The 18679-nt window shown below is 42.2% G+C and overlaps 3 protein-coding genes across 3 annotated transcripts; all 3 read left to right on the top strand.

Moving 5' to 3' along the window:
- Positions 1-2074: 2074 nt before the first annotated feature.
- Positions 2075-4340, top strand: LOC111956318 (DNA ligase 1-like). The gene is made up of 8 exons (XM_023976771.3): positions 2075-2323; positions 2539-2700; positions 2820-2909; positions 3084-3196; positions 3290-3464; positions 3610-3751; positions 3894-3959; positions 4060-4340. The coding sequence occupies exons 2-8, from the start codon at positions 2590-2592 to the stop codon at positions 4338-4340; spliced, it is 978 nt and encodes a 325-aa protein (XP_023832539.1). The 5' UTR covers positions 2075-2323; positions 2539-2589.
- A 536-nt stretch (positions 4341-4876) lies between these two features.
- LOC139023486 (uncharacterized) lies at positions 4877-7087 on the top strand. Its single transcript, XM_070436718.1, has 2 exons — positions 4877-5605; positions 6846-7087. Exons 1-2 carry the CDS (start codon positions 4964-4966, stop codon positions 7014-7016), a joined length of 813 nt encoding a protein of 270 aa, XP_070292819.1. The 5' UTR covers positions 4877-4963; the 3' UTR covers positions 7017-7087.
- A 352-nt stretch (positions 7088-7439) lies between these two features.
- Positions 7440-9145, top strand: LOC111956310 (uncharacterized). Its single transcript, XM_023976763.3, has 2 exons — positions 7440-8678; positions 8855-9145. The coding sequence occupies exons 1-2, from the start codon at positions 7546-7548 to the stop codon at positions 9054-9056; spliced, it is 1335 nt and encodes a 444-aa protein (XP_023832531.3). The 5' UTR covers positions 7440-7545; the 3' UTR covers positions 9057-9145.
- Positions 9146-18679: the final 9534 nt, after the last annotated feature.

Below are 18679 nucleotides of genomic sequence, written 5' to 3'. Positions count from 1 at the left end.
ATGTGTGTTATCTGTCTGGCTAATGCCTAGATTTAAGCTCAGTGGGCTAACACAGTCTTGTGACATGCAGATTGACCTCGGTTCAAACCCAGTCAGTCTCATGGTTGATGCTAGGCGGTATCCTTGGGACATCCTATGGATCCGACCCCTGGCAAAACCCTCTGGCCAACACACACAGTGAGGGAGTTCTATTACAATTTCTGTACAGCACCCGAGATATTAGCTGATGTACGAAGGGCTATATATAATATAAATAAATTTGATTTGATATTACGCTGGCCCGATCCTCGCCCTGAGCTCGTCTACTTTATTATCCAGAGACTGAACATTAGCAAGTAATATACTCTGAAGCGGTGGATGGTGTGCACGCCTCCACAGTCAGACTAGAAGTCCACTCCAAATACCTCTTCTCCGCCGGCAGTGTTTTGGAGCAGCCTCTGGAATAAGTTAAATTCCCCTGGGGGGTATGAACAAAGGATCCAATTCCGAAAAGTGAGGTACCGCCGTTCTGATATCCAAAAGTTCTTTCCGGCTGCATCTAATAACACAAAACATTTTCTGGGCTAATAATGTAACAAATAACACACACAAAAAAAATACTGCAAAGTTGCTTAGGAGCTAGAAGCAGAGCTGCCATATCTGTCGGCGCCATCTGTTCTGTTCTTAGGACACTGTTGTTCAGAGGAGCTAGCCAACAACACAGCTAACACAATAACTTCAAACTGAAGCTGGAAAGACTGCAAACTACCTGCACTAAGTTTCATTTTAACTTTTTTCACTTGACATTTCTTTGTATATATCCATAAAAATCATGCAAGCTGATTCGTGATTTTGACTGGCTGAGAAATGCTGTCTGCCGCTCTCTCTCGTCCCAAAACCCGACCCCTACACGTTCATTACTATGGGACAGTTGGAGATCGAATTTGAATATTGAAACAATGTTGCAAATGTCGGAGAGACAGACAGCAAGGTTTATACAAATCTCTGCTGTTGAAAACTCACTGTTAGTATAAAATAATTGTTAAATAATGTCTAGATGCTTTTTACAGTGGAGATCAAGTTTTAACTTCCCTGCCTGGACTGACAAGACAGTGGATTACGCAGTCAGATGGAACAGAGTAAATTTAGCCGGTGGTAACTTGTGGAATAGACACCGGCTGGAATTAGCTTTAAACCAATCAGCATTCAGGATTAGATCCAGCCGTTGTATAAAGAGCAAATATCACAACATAGGTTGTAATATGGCTTTTTTACTGTCTTGGCTTTGTCGTGGAAAATCGTATTACAAATATAACACTTACAAGAACTTGTGAATTCAATAAAGACTTTTAATACAAAATATCAGAAGCCGTGTCAGTCCGCGGAAAAGACCAACTTCCATAAGCACTGGCTCTGTTCTTATACACATACATCAAATGAGTCCATCCCACATGCAAATGAAGTTCCTTCCCTTAGTCCATCTGCCACCATTATCTTTCAGTTTAAGCTTCCTGCTTGTTCACGCCCAATAACGCCCATATCTGCTTTCAGTTAGGTTATAATGGTGGCAGGACCCCTTCTTGTCCTAAAAATAATATATGTCCATCTATCCTATGGGCCTATGTCTTTGGCCTTCGTACTTATGTTTAGCTTGGTGTGCTCTTTGGTATGTTTGCCCTTATTAGGATCAGCAGACTATGTGTCCCTCTAACATTAGTGTGTCCAGCTGTCCTATGCGCCTATGTGTCGCCTTCTCCTCCTGTGGTCTGATGTACAAATTTATATCTGTCCCTATATGTACCATTTACTCCCACAGCTTCCCCAGTGATTTTACACATGCACCGCTACTGGTCAGACACYGGTCACATAATTAGAATCTCTGTGGCAACAGTAGCCTGGGCCCAGATCTGTTTGTGCTCTTGTCAACTTCATTGCTCTTATAGCTAAGCCAAAAATCATATTTGGCATGACAGTGAGTGGCAGGGAGTTGATATAAAAAACAAATAGACTGGCACTCAGGCTATGGCAACAGTAGTTCATTGGGCGTCAACCAATGATGACATATCAGGCTCGCCGCCATGTCATAATGGTCGGATGAACTATCACAGGTGAGTTTGTAAGAAATACATTATTGCTATGTTGCTGTTTTCAGGAGAAGACCTCAAAGCCCCTGTGTCAGATACCCTCGCGACCAGAGAAGCACACTTGTTACACTCGAAAGGGAAGCCTCCTCAGATCATGATAGAAACAAAGCCTCAGTGAGCAGCAGATTGGCTGCCATGACAAAGCTTCCGGTCCTACCTGGGGTCCCTTTAAATTTCATAGAGCCAGCCTGGGTAAAAAGGTAAGCAGAACATATATTTAACAGGATACAGTATAACATAAAAGAACATGCATACAATAGAATGGTGCAGTAGATAGAAGAAGGGTCGTAGATGGTCATAGAATAGAAGGTCCAGTAGAATGTCAGAATAGAGAGGTCCAGTGAGTGGTGCTTTAGAATGGAAGAAGGATCCAGTAGAATGTTTATTTTTTTTGTTTATATCCTTGTTCCTTCAGTTGTATCAGCCTACATCTGATTTCAACCTCAGTGACCCAAACTGTCACATTATGAGGCCGACGTACAACAGTTTGCATGACCCAAACCTCAATGAATACTACCATCAGAAGGAAATGCATGAGAAGTTAAAGAAGCGAAACTTCATCACTAAAGAGGACAACGTAAGTTTGAAGTTAATATTATTGTTTCTGAACAGTGTAGTAGAAGACTGTAAGCTTTACCGATAGTTAACTCCAGGAGTATTATAGCAGGAAACATTTTGATTCTCTCTCTTCTCAAGGTTGTATGCTCATTAAAGGAGTATAACACATACAAACATTACCTGGATACGGTCAAGACTGACCATCATAAAACGCACAGCAAAAAGCTGGTATGTGGGCCGTATGACTGCGTTCTTAAATGTGAACTTCTGTGAAGATCACACGTGTTATTTTCACGAGAAAATGTGAAATGATCATTCATCACTCTAAAAACAATGTAACATGTATTTTATTAGGTAGATAAGTGTTTAAAATGTACACATTTTTTATTTATCCTATTTAAGAAGGAACAGATACTGAGAATGGTTCAGTTGCAAGAGGAAGGCCATATACCTAAGGACGTTACCCTGGAAGATATGATAGAGTACTTGCATCTTCAGTCAACCATTGGTTCCAGGTAGGCAAGAAGTGCATGAGGTAATAAAGTAGAGTTATATAGGCCTACTCTGTGTTGGCAATGTCATGACTCATCTGTTTAATGTATTGATAGGGACAGGGGACAGAAATATGGCCTGCAAACTGCGTTGTATGACCAAGAGAGAGAGTTTAAAGAGGATTGGGTTTCTAAGGAGCGATCCAGGCTGAAACTCATTGAAAAGGATGTGAGGCACGATTTGAACAAGGCCAAGTATATGAAAGAGGCCAAAGAAAAGCGCATCAAAAAGGTACAAATGTCACACTTTCATCATACTTCACAAAACTACCCACAATTATTTTCAAGTTTGAATAAATCATGAAAATTAAGAAATAATTTTACCTCAACTTTTGTGGATGCTAAGTTGCTATTTTTGGACTCAATGTTCTTCACAGAAAATGTGCATTATGGAACAAAAACAGGCTATTCAGTTGAGGATAATGGAAGAGGAATTGAAAAACCTCCAGGAGTTTGAGAGGTTGAGAGAGGCCTCTATCAAACCAAATAAGCTGCTGGAAGAAATATTTGAAAAACCAGGTAAGATTTAATTTGAATTCATCACACAGTTAAGCAATGTTTAAATGACTATGCCAAATGCAACCTACAAGGAGCAGTTGAATGTGTTGTGCTGTATATCATATCGTATTTTTTATTTAAAAAAAAAAATAATCTATTATAGCATCTGCTCAGCCTGCTCTCAAACCTGCTCACTCCAAAACTGTAAAGAAAACAGTTTCTCTGTCAGGTAAGAACAATTTCATTATGAAATATCTTTCAGAGTATGTTCATAGCCAGTGAATGCTAAATTAAATCACATTTTTAAAATGTGTGTGTGTTATTAATAGGGAAATCTAAGGAAAAGCCAGCCATGCTACAGAGGAGACCAAGCCTTGCACCACTCCAGAGGAGACCATGCCTGGATGGTCTGGCACCGCTGAAGGGTTTCCAAGAACCTGTTTTTAGGATCTTCAAAGCCATCAAGGGACAAAGCATCCCAGACAGAGCTCAGCTGAAATCTGTCATCCTCGACCACTTAGGCTCCAAGCTTGTCAGGAAGCAGCTGGCGGAGTCAATCAGGGATGAGGTCAAACTGACGATTCCAGGGTCTACACCAGCGGCACACTAAGGGCTCTGGTGCCAGAATCGCTTACGATGTGTTGAAGTGCGTCTCTCGAGCGGCAATCCTAGCAATGAACTGCCTGCAGACTCCGTGGGGGAAACACAATCAAACCCAATGCTCAAGCAGATGATCCAGAACCAGAGGAGCGGATGGCCAACGGAGAAGACATAAACACTATGTGACAACGTTGATCACTGACGTTCTGGAGGAAGTCCAGGAGGGTTTACGTAATGATCCGAGAGATCCCTACCCAATTCAGAGTTGTCTCTGCAAAGGGCACAGCCATTGATGTGGTAAGCAATGTTTTGGAAGACATTAGACATATTAAATGAGGAACATTGAAGAGCTTGCACTAGACTGTGATGCTGAAGAAGGCACCTCAGGTATAACAAACATTCCACCTGCATTGACTGCATTAAAAGGCAGACCCCGAGAACGCCAGAGATCTTGTTCAAAACTAGAAGGTGTCGCCTGTGACTTATTAGCACTGCATATGACAGCATCCTATTCGAGCTGGCTTTTCCTGAGCTTCACGCGGTGAAAGAGATGAAAAAGCTCCTTCCCTGACTCTGGAAATACTTCCCTCGGAGCCAGTGATCTCATCTTTATCCAACTCTCCCAGTTATGGAATGGTGTTTTCATCTGACACTTCAGAGGTTGCAGAAAACAACAGTAAGACAAGCAGCTCAGAGGCCTCCGCAGCTGCATCAACCTCGTCCCAGGAGACGGATACCACAACCACTGTAGAATGCAAAGAAGAAAGAGTAGAGAATGGTAACACCAGTGAAACAGACAACGTCCTTTCTGTCCCCTCAGTCAATACTGAAGAAGTTGTTTCAAAGCCTATTCTCTTGCACAAGGTGAAGAAAGAAAATGGAGCCACCAGAAGCGCTTCTCTTCCCAACCTGTATGGACTTGTTGTGGATGCAGTTATGGACCACTTCAGCACAGAACCCTTCAAAGACAATCTGGCCCAATCAGTGAAGAATGAGGTGAGACGCACCCTTTCTATGCCTGAATGTGGATTGTTGAACCTTCAAATTGATAATTACTTTGAGAGCAAAATGCTAGAGGATATGCTGAAGGAAGTATCCCGACAGTGCGGAGGAACAAGCTCTAGCACCGTGGCTGAAGAGGCTACAGATGACGAAGAGATCTACAGACTAGAATCTGCTGCAGCACAACTGATACAGAAAGTTTTCCAGGAGGTCAAGACAAATTTTGTTGTCAAGATCAAGAAGGGTTCTCCCAAGAGATGTCTATCCCCAGAAGTAAGTCAATATATTAATGTTGTATGTACTGTGTAATGTTGTATGCAACATTTATATGTGCTGTGTGATGCCATGACACTTTTCCTACAAGGGAGAAGTATAAGTATACTAAGCATTAGGAACACCTTCCTAATCTAATATTGAGTGGTGTGGAAAGCATCCCACAGGGATGGTGGCCCATGTTGACTCCAATGCTTCCCACAGTTGTGTCAAGTTGGCTGGATGTCCATTGGGTTGTGGACTATTCTTGGAACTGTTGAGCGTGAAAAACCTAGGAGCGTTGCAGTTCTTGACACAAGCTGGTGTGCCTGGCACCTACTACTATACCCCGTTCAAAGGCAATTCAATGTTTTGTCTTGCCCATTCACCATTTAAATGGCACACACATGGTCCCAGTGCTTAAAAATCCTTCTTTAACCTGTCTCCTCCCCTTCATCTACACTGATTTGAAGTGGAATTAACAGGTGATATCCATAAGGGATCATAGCTTTCACCTGGATTCACCTGGTCAGTCTATGTCATAGAAAGAGCAGGTGTTCTTAATGTATTTGTGTTGATGTTTTATCTGTGTTGATGGTGATCTGATTGATTGTTGATGTGATTGTTGATGGGGATGCTTCTATTTGCAACACCAAGATAAATTCCTAGTATCATTTGTTCAGTGGTGGAAAAAGTACCCAATTGTCATATTTGAGTAAAAGTGAAGATACCTTAATAGAAAATGACTCAAGTAAAAATGAAGTCACCCAGTAAGATACTACTTAAGTAAAAGTCTAAAAGTATTTGGTTTTAAATATATGTAAGAATCAAAAGTAAAAGTATAAATCATTTAAAATTCCTTATATTAAGCAAACCAGACAGCACCATTTTTTTGTAATTTTAAATTACAGATAGGCAGGAGCACACTCCAACACTTACAAATGAAGCATGTGTATTTAGTGAGTCTGCCAGGGATGTTCTCTTGATAAATGTGTGAATTGGACTATTTTCCTGTRCTGCTAAGCATTCAAAATGTAATGAGTACTTTTGGATGACAGGGAAAATGTATGGAGTAAAAAGTACTTTATTTTCATGAGGAATGTAGTGAAGTAGAAGTAAAAGTTGTCAAAAATATATAAATTGTGAAGTACAGATACCCAAATAAACTACTGAGTAGTACTTTAAAGTATTTTTACTTAAGTACTTTACACCCACTGCATTTGTTGCATGGCGATAATATATTCTGATTCTATCTCCAAAGGTAAGCCGGACAGCCATCAATGCTGTGAGCAGTCTTCTGGGTGACATGGAGACAACTGTGATGGCCAGTGTTCCATGTTCTTGTACTACTTCCAGAGCAGATATGGAAGGAATGCTCTCTGAGGCAACAGGCGAGCACCCAGCGAAATCAATGGCCTCTGCAAAAGTTTGAGTTGATTTGCTGATGATTTAGTGGAAGATGCCATCGATATGTGCAGTGAAATTATTGTAGACGACCAGCCACTAGCCCTACTACATGACGATCTCTGACAAGGTACATCAAATGTTGTTGTTCTGGACCAATTCAGAGCAGCCTGTCTGGATTTTGATGAACGCACACAAAATCACAGGTCCTTGCAGTAAAGATTGAAGACCATGAGGTAAAGCCAATTTTGATCCAAGACACAGCGCTCATATCTCCAGGTGAGAAGAATACGGATGAAAAAAGAGTCATTAGAGTAAGTTATGTCTTTAACTCATCCCCTAGAAGGAAAGCTCACCYGGCCACCAGAAGCACCTCTTTCCCTAACCTCTATGTCACCCTTGTGGATGGAGTTCTMGACCAAATTAMCACAGAACCTTTCAAAGAAACCCTGGCCCAATCTGTGAGGAATGAGGTAAGACATTCTGTCTCTTTGCCTCAATTTGGATCGGTGAACCTCAAAAGCGAGGACTGCTCAGAGAAAGAAATTATTGAGGATATGTTGAAAAGTGTATCCAGAAAACGCAGTAAAGACCAGGCCTGTCAGCTGACCGGGAAAGCCAGTGAGACCATGAATGCCAACGTAGATGCCATTTCACTTACCCCCAAACTACAGTGTACTGCCAAAGACCAAATCATCAAAGTTCTGGAGCAGGTCAACACTAAAATAATCAATATGATTAGACAAGATTCTCCCAACAGGACGATTTCCCCCAAGGCAAGCCAGACTGCCATCAATGCTGTCAGCAACATTTTGGGTGCTATGGGAACCTCTCTCAAGGCAAGCAACACACCATTTGTTCCTAATGTGGCTGGACTCCAGCCTGACCTAGATGATGTAGCATCTTACTCAACTGAAGCTTTTGAGGGATATCCAGGGATCTGGATGTCATCCCTGAAGATAAAATATATTGCCTCAGGCCTCATGGACACTGTCTGTGATGACCTACTGGATGAGGATGGTTTCCTCAGACGGAGCGCMGGTGCAATATCCTCACAGGAAGACCTTGATCTTCAGAAGGTAATTACTTCAAAACCAGCATCCCCAGTCAATTGCATGCCCGTCAAAGGATGCCTGTCAATGTCCTACCTTGATGCTTTGAAGAATCCTGAAGACATTGAAAATGCTACTCACCTCAGTAGAAGCATTGACTCTCTCTCCGTAATTGGTGTGCCCACTTCAACCTCAAAGGAAGTTTCATACGGCACAGAATTGAAACTGACACAGTTGCAAAAGGATGTCTCTGCATCATCCTCACTTTATGCCATGAGCAACTGTCGGAGCTCATTGGAGTTTCCCTCCAGTCGATCTGATATCCCTATTGACAAAGAGGCCCAAAGGATTTCCTCCACAGACGAAGAAGACAGTCTGTCCAAATCCCTCCTGACCTCTTCCAAATCAGTCTTCAATGTCTCTGGCCTCGTCCCTACTCCTCCAGAGGGAAAGCCAAAGGTGAGGCTGCCACGGCGCCCAGTGCTTCGCCTTAGGAAGGTTCCAGAGGAGCCCCCCAAAAAGATGCACATTTACACAGTTTGCAGGGATGCTTTTCATTTCCCAACTGAGACAATGCGATTGACCAGTCCATCATCATTCGAGGGAGAATTCTCAACTCCAGWGTCCCAGAGGCCAAGGTAATACTGTCTTTCTCATAGTCCTAATCTGAAAAGCTTTTTAACACCTAGCCCACTGTTGATATTTGAACAGCCTTGATTCTAAATGTTTTTATTTTTGTAGAGCTTTCGTAGAGCTTTGAGAACTCTGTTATGAAAAGCGCTGCACAAATTAAATGTATTTTTTATTCATTAAGAGCGGTGGACAGCTCAGACAAGGAGTCTATCTTTAATATAGACTCATCCAAAAGACTCGTCGCAGAGATAATGCTGTCTGTTCGGGAGGACYTTGTTGAGGCAAAGCAGAGKGAGTTGGCCGCACATCTGGCTGCGCTGTCGTCTGACAATGAGATGCTCAGCACTTTGGCTCAGAGTGGGACACCCCGCGCCGATTCATGAACTGCCTCCAACACCTCTCCTCACAGCGAGAGTGATAACTGACTTAGACATACATGGTAGAAGCATTTGCTTACATTATTTTGAATCACATTGAGCTATTAAAGAATGCATTTATTTTCTAAAAAAGACAAAAGCATTTATTTACAATGTGTAGTTTTTCTTAGATGTAAGTGTTAAGTTAGGAATATTAAATAGAAAATTAGGAGAGAGTAATTATATATCTTTGCTCTGAATGGTGACATTGTTTAAAGAACATGAGAACTTAATTCTCCTAACAAGAACCCTCTGTGGAAAGGGTTCTACATGGAACCCATAAGGGTTATCCTATGGGGACAGCCGCATAACCCCTTTGGAACCCTTTTTTCTAAGAGTGTAGGCCAGTGACACAAAATCTCAATTTAATCCATTTAGAATTCTGTAACACAACAAAATGTGGAAAAAGTCGAGGGGTGTGAATACTTTCTGGAGGCACTGTATGCATGAATTGCCTGGGTAAGGAAGATGCCCAAGAGGCACTCAAGGACCATGAGTCATGTGAGCACTGCAAACTGCTGACGAGGGCAGGTCTGAAGAGGACACTTAAACAAGCTTTGTTCTTGGTAGTCCCTCTCGCCTCCGAGCCAAGAGCAACAGCAGAGGCTCAGCTTCCTGCAACCGAGCCCAGTTGGTGCGATGCCATGGATAGCCTCGACTCAATCCCCTCACTGTCTGATGATGTAGTGTCAGGGGAAGCCGAGTTAGGGGATGAGGAGGATTAATCTCACAGATTTCCTCAAGATAGCTCAGGAGATGGTGGCCGACAACCCTGTTCTCCCGCCCTCTCAGGCCTGCAGGCCTGACGGCGCAGAGAGCAGTCGAGCTGCCCCTGCTTCATTGGCGTTTTGGCTCCTTTATGTCTGCAAGCGGGCCGCGGCACAACTCAGGACCTATTAAGGGGCCTATACAATGGGAAGAGACTCAAGTCCCATACAGCCCGATAAAATAACTGCTCCCCGCAGTACCAGCTTGCCTCAGGGAAGCTAAGAGCTTGTGGGATAAACCCCTCACTAGCAAGATTCTCACTAGCAAGACTCACTCCCTGGGAAGAAGTAGCACTTTACTGCCTCCGTTTTTTAGAAGACATACAAGGCATCAGCCAAAGCAATCAGAGCTCTCAATGTGACGTCTTTATTGTTGGCAAACTCTGGCCCTATACGCTTGGGAGGAGATCTATATGATTAAAGACCTGAACTTCCATGACACCCGTAGTGCCATTCAAGGCTGTGGTCGTACCATGAGAAAGGCGGTGGAAGGAGAAAGGGAGCTTTGGTTGAGCTTATCCAGCTTAACGGACAAAGAAAAATTGGACCTCCTGGATGCCCCAATGACACCCAAGGAGTTGTTCAGGTCCACTGTCGCTGCCATGTGGCAAAGGTGTGACATGCGCCCAGTGGTGGAAAAAGTTCCCAATTGTCATACTTGAGTAACAGTACATATACCTTAATAGAGAGTTACTCAAGTAAAAGTGAAAGTCACCCAGTAAAATACTACTTGAGTAAAAGTCTAAAAGTATTTGGTTGTAAATATACTTAAGTATCAAAACTAAATGGAATTGGTCAAATATATTTAAGAACCAAAAGTAAAAGTAAAAATATAAAATATTTAAAATTCCTTATATTAAGCAAAGCAGATGGCACAATTTTCTTGTTTTTAATATGTACGGATAGCCAGGGGTACACTCCAATGCTCAGACATCATTTACAAATAATGCATTTGTATTTAGTGAGTCTGCCAGACCAGAGGCAGTAGGGATGACCATGTGTTCTCTTGATAACAGAGTGAATTGGAACATTTTCCTGTCCTGTTAATTAAGTACTCAACATGTAATGAGTACTTTTGGGTGTCAGGGAAAATGTACTGAGTAAAAAGTACATTATTATTACTTAAGTACTTTACACCAATTCATGCGCCAGAAAGAAGGTGAAGCCTTCAACTTCTGCCTGCCCCGCAGACCCGTTGGTTCCTGCATCTCTCCCCAGACTCACAGCTGGGAGGGGGCAACAACGCAGCAATCTGCCAAGACTCAGGCTCCTGAACCAGGCCAAACCTGTAGGGAAGCAGTCTCACGCTGCAGCTGAAGCAAGGATCCGACCCTCTAACCCTCTTAAGGGAGGTAAGAAGCAGTGTTGTGTTCGAGACCACCGATTCAAGACCAAGACCGGAGCAAATCGAGTCCAAGTCAAGACCGGGGGACAAGGGTTCCAGAGACTGAGTCAAGACCGAGACCAGAAAAATGCGAGTCCAATTCAAGACCATGATTGTACTTTTTTCAAAACACCACCATAATAACAGTTCAAACTGTCTAATATGTCTGTGTTCATATTTCAGAACAAGAAATGAATTCTTTAGACATTCAGAATAGTGAAAAAATGAATACTGAGGGAAAATAAAGCCAATTTACTAATTATTACTAACCAAAACACAGTGGGGAACAATGGGCCTTCCACACCTTCAGAGAAGTGCTAAGAATTTATTAAATAATTATTTTAACAATATAATCATATTAATCTCATCCGTTTTTTGTTGGAAAGGAAAGGGTTAACACTGAAGAGAGAAAAAAGATCCAATCAGGATTTTTCTTTGCTGGTCTCTGGTGAGATACATCTAGCTAGTTAAGTCAGCCCTTGGCTAGGCCATCAGAAGCTAGATAAAGGCATCTGCCATTCAACTGTACTAGGGCAACATTTTGGAGAGACAGTGGAATCAACCAATCACAGTTTGATTTAATGGATGGGACCGTTTTTACAAAAACTTTTGGAAACTTCTGCCTTCTTGAAGGCCAACAGGTCACTGAGCAATAGCGATCAGTAGTTTTCCCACGGCCTAGCTAGCTAGATTTTGTTGTGGGCTAGTTTGCAGCAGCAGGTGTTATCAAAAAGAATGTTGTTGCTAATTTGTTAGCTTCTCCCTTTTCAAGAATAACTTTCAACAAGAAGTTAAGTTTCAAATGATCATCATCTGGTGAGTGGAACTGTGTTTTTTATTGCAGTGCGCTTGCTGTTGTTAGCCATCTCTTTGAAAATAACTTGTTTGTGAAACATTGTTGCATTTAAATTGGAACTGACAGCATTTTAGCAACATGAAATCATATTAAATTCTTATGTTTATGTAACAGTATAGCTTCCGTCCCTCTCCTCGCCCCTACCTGGGCTCGAACCAGGGACTCTGCACATATCAACAACAGCCACCCTCGAAGCATCGTTACCCATCGCGCCACAAAAGCCGCGGCCTTTGCAGAGCAAGGGGAACAACTACTTCAAGGTCTCAGAGCTAGTGACGTCACCGATTGAAATGCTATTAACGCGCACCACCGTTAACTAGCTAGCCATTTCACAACGGTTACATTTAGGAATTACGTATACTAAGGCATTTGTAAAAATTCTATAGCAATATAGAGTGGGAAAGTGGCCGTGCGTTTGGACAATTATTAGACACTGCAGTAAATAAAATCAAATAAAATGATATGTCTTGTCCAGTAACGGAGTCTACACAGACTGGTGCGCTATAGCCAATCAGTGCTACAGTAGGCCTTTATACAAACAAGCCATTTGTCACACATGCCTGCCATTATTCACTTTGAACTGGACTGTGTGTTTACAGGCAGTTGCAACAACAACTTTAAATCATTAGCACGCATTCACCAAAAGCCACAAAATACACCTGAAAGTATTTCTGCAAATATGTGAAAACCACGAGAGTCCTCTTACATTTGGGAACTTTACAGTCCTATTGATCAAACCATCATGAAAAGGTTGGCTCTTTCTCCCTCAGTTATGCACATCAACAACAACAAGATCAACAATTAATGCTAGCCAGAGCAAGATGAGCTAAATTCTAACGAAGGAACCCTCTCAAACTTTTTCAGTTAGTTGGCCGTCAAAATTGCACTGATAAACGAAACCTCCTCGTCCTTCTGCTGCTTGCCTGCCAATGCATGCTTGTCAAAATCAAGCACCCAAGCTAACTGGCTAAAGTTGGATAGTTTGCTAGCTAGCTACTTCCAGACGCAAATGAGAGAACACCTCACTCTGACCATTTTACTCGCCGTAGCAGAGCTGGTTAGGCTGTTTACATGTTATCTAGAGCATTCTTGACTAACTATTACTTTTTTTGCCTACGTTTCCTAACATCGGTCATATTCAGCGGGTGTTACGTGTTCATAAATTCATCAGCTATTTGCGCTCTGGCACACAGACGAGAGTGCTCTGAAATCGGAGTAGATAGCATATGTCTTGCGTTCGCAAATTTACTCTGGCTAACTGATAACAGCCGTTTAAGTTCTTGCTAGCTAACCAAATAACACCTGCATCTCTAGCTGTGTGTAGCCACCGAAAAACGATATGAGGGGAAAAAGTCCGTCACTCACCCACTCCTCCAATGGCATGACATGACATCCTCCTAGCATTGTATTGACATTCCCAGCTTTAGTTACGTTCATCCGTTTTTGTCAAGAATATTGAGTCATTGAAATCGATTGCTCACAAGAGAAGCATGCTTGAGAATAACCAGGAAGGTGAGGTTCTCACCTCATTCACCACTCTACCTGTCTGGCTCCAAATTATGTTTTTTTTCAGAGAGTAGGTGATCCTAGAAAATCCTCACGTGAGTTATCTCATTCATAACATCAGAGAACCGGGGTTACGCAAATAACCTTGAAGGGGAACTCCACCTGCTGATTTGGCCTAGTTTTTTGGCTTGCTCCTCAAGAAATGCTGGCAGCCATGACAGCAGCCAAACGTGAGTTGGCTTGGGTGTGGTTGGATTTGGGTGTTTCTTGGGTATGTCCTTGCAACACAAAGACACACCCATCTGTCAGAAACTTGCCTGCAGCTGTTTTCCCCCCCTCAATCACAACAAACAAACCCCCTGCAGGTTGAGTTCAATAACTACAGGCAGATGTATGGTGAGATGCCGAAGGAAGCTTTAAATAGGTCAGCAGTCTACAGAGTAATATGAGAGGAATGCTTCAGTCTGGTTTTAGACCCCATCATAGCACTGAGACTGCACTTGTGAAGGTGGTAAATGACCTTTTAATGGCGTCAGACCGAGGCTCTGCATCTGTCCTCGTGCTCCTAGACCTGAGTGCTGCTTTTGATACAATTGTCATGACATTGCCCTCTTTGGGTACAGCGAGCACCATCCCCCTCTCTCTGTCTCCTACACTCAGGCTGATGCGACCTCAGGTCGTAAATTCCTGGAGGATATTATCTCCTCATGGCCACAGTATATAGAGAGAGTGAGTTTTCATAGAGAGAACAAAGGAATTTCTTCCACCTCACAGAACTTGAGGTCCGAACAACATTTATGTTCTGGAGAAGGTATAAAAGATCAGTGAAGAATCCAGTTACGAACTGGTCCGTTTGGTACAATTTTGTGAAACTCATGAGAGACAATACGGCCACATTACCATAACGCTGTTTATACAATAGCCTCAGATATGAGGCTTACATCTAATTGTTGTATAAGATGAATGAGTGAGGATGATACTGTTTGTAAAATTGTGTAATGTGATTTTGGACTGTTTAATGAAGGAAACTCCAATTCCCTTGGGAGTTTAACTAAATCAGAGGACCGCCCATGAGCAGTTATGCTATAACGACATGAATGAATGTTACTCTGAACTATCCATTCTAACCACGACAGAGAGAGAGAGAGGGCGGACAGACTCTCCAACAGAAACAAACTTTTCAACAGAGATCCCGACGACACACTGAGCGTAAATATATTGATTGATTGCAATTGTTCCCGAATGAGTGAGCGTTCATGTGCAAAGGATTAGCATTTAAATTGTTATAATTATCACTCTGTCAAAGAAGCCGCCATACCGGTTTAGCCCACTAGGGCACATCCCCCTATCATTTCTTTGTAAACATATCTATTTTGTTTGTTTGTGTGATGCATTTCTGTGAATTACTTAGTTAGTAAATAAATGATTTTAAGACAATTTATGTATGGATGACTCATAGTGAAGACTGGGTTCGTGCAGATAACCAACAATTTACGACGTTTGGAATGAGACTGACGTGAGGTAAATAATAATTCATTAATTCGAAGACTAATTGATCAGATATTAAACATCTGGAAGTTATATTAGGAAAAATATAACTTTGTAATCTGAATATTTTCCTTGGTGCCCCGACTTCCTACTTAATTACAGTTACATGATTAATCAGTTTATAATAATTACAGAGAATTTAAAAAAAAAGATAAGTCTTCAGTTTTAATGATGCCAAAGATACGACACCATCGATCACCACATTCTTTTGGAGAGATTGGAAACCCAAATTGGTCTACACGGACAAGTTCTGGCCTGGTTTAGATCTTATCTGTCGGAAAGATATCAGTTTGTCTCTGTGAATGGTTTGTCCTCTAACAAATCAACTGTAAATTTCGGTGTTCCTCAAGGTTCCATTTTAGGACCACTATTGTTTTCACTATATATTTTATCTCTTGGGGATGTCATTCGAAAACATAATGTTAACTTTCACTGCTATGCGTATGACACACAGCTGTACATTTCAATGAAACATGGTGAAGCCCCAAAATTGCCCTCGCTGGAAGCCTGTGTTTCAGACATAAGGAAGTGGATGGCTGCAAACTTTCTACTTTTAAACTCGGACAAAACAGAGATGCTTGTTCTAGGTCCCAAGAAACAAATAGATCTTCTGTAGAAACTGACAATTAATCTTGATGGTTGTACAGTCGTCTCAAATAAAACTGTGAAGGACCTCGGCGTTACTCTGGACCCTGATCTCTCTTTTGACGAACATATCAAGACTGTTTCAAGGACAGCTTTTTTCCATTTACGTAACATTGCAAAAATCAGAAATTTTCTGTACAAAGATTATGCAGAAAAATTAATCCATGCTTTTGTTACTTCTATGTTAGACTACTGCAATGCTCTACTTTCCGGCAACCCGGATACAGCACTAAATAAACTTCAGTTAGTGCTAAATATGGCTGCTAGAATCCTGACTAGAACCAAAAAATTTGATCATATTACTCCAGTGCTAGCCTCCCTACACTTGCTTCCTGTTAAGGCAAGGGCTGATTTCAAGGTTTTACTGCTAACCTACAAAGCATTACATGGGCTTGCTCCTACCTATCTTTCCGATTTGGTCCTGCCGTACATACCTACACGTACGCTACGGTCACAAGACGCAGGCCTCCTAATTGTCCCTAGAAGTTTCTAAGCAAAACCAGCTGGAGGCAGGGCTTTCACCTATACTGCTCCATTTTTATTGGAATGGTCTGCCTACCCATGTGAGAGACGCAGACTCGGTCTCAACCTTTAAGTCTTTATTGAAGACTCACTCTTCAGTAGGTCCTATGATTGAGGGTAGTCTGGCCCGGGAGTGTGAAGGTGAATGGAAAGGCACTGGAGCAACGAACCGCCCTTGCTGTCTCTGCCTGGCCGGTTCCCCTCGCTCCACTGGGATTCTCTGCCTCTAACCCTATTACAGGGCTGAGTACTGGCTTACTGGTGCTCTTCCATCCGTCCTAGGAGGGGTGTGTCACTTGATGGGTTGAGTCACTGACGTGGTCTTCCTGTCTGGGTTGCGCCCCCCCTGGGTTGTACCGTGGCGGAGATATTTTGGGGCTATACTCGGCCTTGTCTCGGGATGTAAGGTGGTGGTTGAAAATATCCCTCTAGTGTGTGGGGCTGTGCTTTGGCAAAGTGGGTGGGTTATATCCTGCCTGTTTGCCTGTCCGGGTTATCATCGGATGGGGCCACAGTGTCTCCTGACCCCTCTGTCTCAGCCTCCAGTATTTATGCTGCAGTTGTTTGTTTGGGGCTAGGGTCAGTCTGTTATATCTGGAGTATTTCTCCTGTCTTATCGATGTCTGTGTGAATTTAAGTATGCTCTCTCTAATTCTCTCTTTCTTTCTTTCTCTCTCTCGGAGGACCTGGCCCTTGACCATGCCGCAGGACTACCTGGCATGATGACTCCTTGTTGTCCCAGTCCACTGGCCGTGCTGCTGCTCCAGTTTCAACTGTTCTGCCTGCGGCTATGAAACCCTGACCTGTTCACTGGACGTGCTACGTTCCAGACCTGCTGTTTCAACTCCTAGAGACACAGGAGCGGTAGAGATATCTTAATAATCGGCTAATGAAAGCAACTGACATTTACTACTGAGGCTGATTGTTGCACCCTTGACAACTACTTTGATTATTATTATTTGACCATGCTGGTCATTTATGAACATTTGAACATTGCCCATGTTCTGTTATAATCTCCACCCGGCACAGCCAGAAGAGGACTGGCCACCCCTCATAGCCTGGTTCCACTCTAGGTTTCTTCCTAGGTTTTGGCCTTTCTATGGAGTTTTTCCTAGCCACCGTGCTTCTACACCTGCATTGCTTGCTGTTTGGGGTTTTAGGCTGGGTTTCTGTACAGCACTTTGAGATATCAGCTGATGTAAGAAGGGCTATATAAATACATTTGATTTGACTTTACTGATGTAGACTGACTGGCTCCAGATTCGATTGAGGGTGGTGACGCTGTTATACTATGCAACCAACTGTTTCGCTATGGCCCTGGGTTGGTTTGGTGTTGTTGCTGCTAGTTAGTACAATGTTGTCGTCAGACATGAGTTAGCTAGTATCACCATAGCTGCAGCCAATATGTATTTGTACCCTAGACATGGGTTGCACCTTGGAGGCTAATGTGACTGTTTCATCTATATTACATTAACTTACGGTGGCATGGAAGTACAATGACATTGGTAAAGTCCACAAATAATTAGTAAGAAACAATTTTGCAATATGTCATTAAATTGAACAAAACTGGTACTCAACACATCCACAATATGAAACTGAAGGTGATTGCTAATAATACAGTACAGCAGAAATGGACCGTATTTGCGACATCCTTTCCATAGGCCGTTTTCAAAGGGATTTTTCTTTTTTTTATGGGCAGTCGCTCTTTAAGTTTTCCCAGCCAAGCCGCATTTTGTATAGCAACAATGTGACACCACACAACTCAACCCCATGTATAGACACCTGCATATAGCCATAGCCATCATGTTCATTCTCACTATCAGGAAATGTCATGTTGTTTAACAAGTTTTGTAATGTCACCTTAATCAAAATGATCACAAATTCCAAACACTGCATCTTTTGTCATATTGTAATTCATTTATTGGATATAAAATCTTGAAAACAAAAAACAGATAAGTCTTAGCATCCAATTCCATTAAAGGATTTTAAGCCCGTCTCTTTTTACAGCCAATTTTAAATTAATAGCGGGTGCAACATTAGGTAACAGCTGTGTAGTGCCTCAGTAACCAGGTTTCCATCCACCTTTTTATGAGAGTAAAGTACATGTCAGATAAAAAATGTCACGACAGGCCTGATGGAAACTTTTTGTGTAGGTAAAATTAACTATGTGAGAAATGGCGATGGAAAGGCCTTTATATGCAAATATTTATATAATACCATCACATCAATGTAAACTCGGAGTCACACAATGATATGTTGTGTGATCCTCCCACTACGACTCGGGAAAGCATGCAGTTTATTAGGCTACAGATTTTTTTTGAAATGGATGAACTTCAGGGGGTAATAAAAGTGCAAGGTGATG

This window comes from Salvelinus sp. IW2-2015, linkage group LG32 (assembly GCF_002910315.2).
Source record: "Salvelinus sp. IW2-2015 linkage group LG32, ASM291031v2, whole genome shotgun sequence".
Taxonomy (NCBI): Eukaryota; Metazoa; Chordata; class Actinopteri; order Salmoniformes; family Salmonidae; genus Salvelinus; species Salvelinus sp. IW2-2015.
The sequence above is the reverse complement of the archived record's forward strand: the minus strand, read 5'-3'. Positions and strand labels throughout refer to the sequence as shown.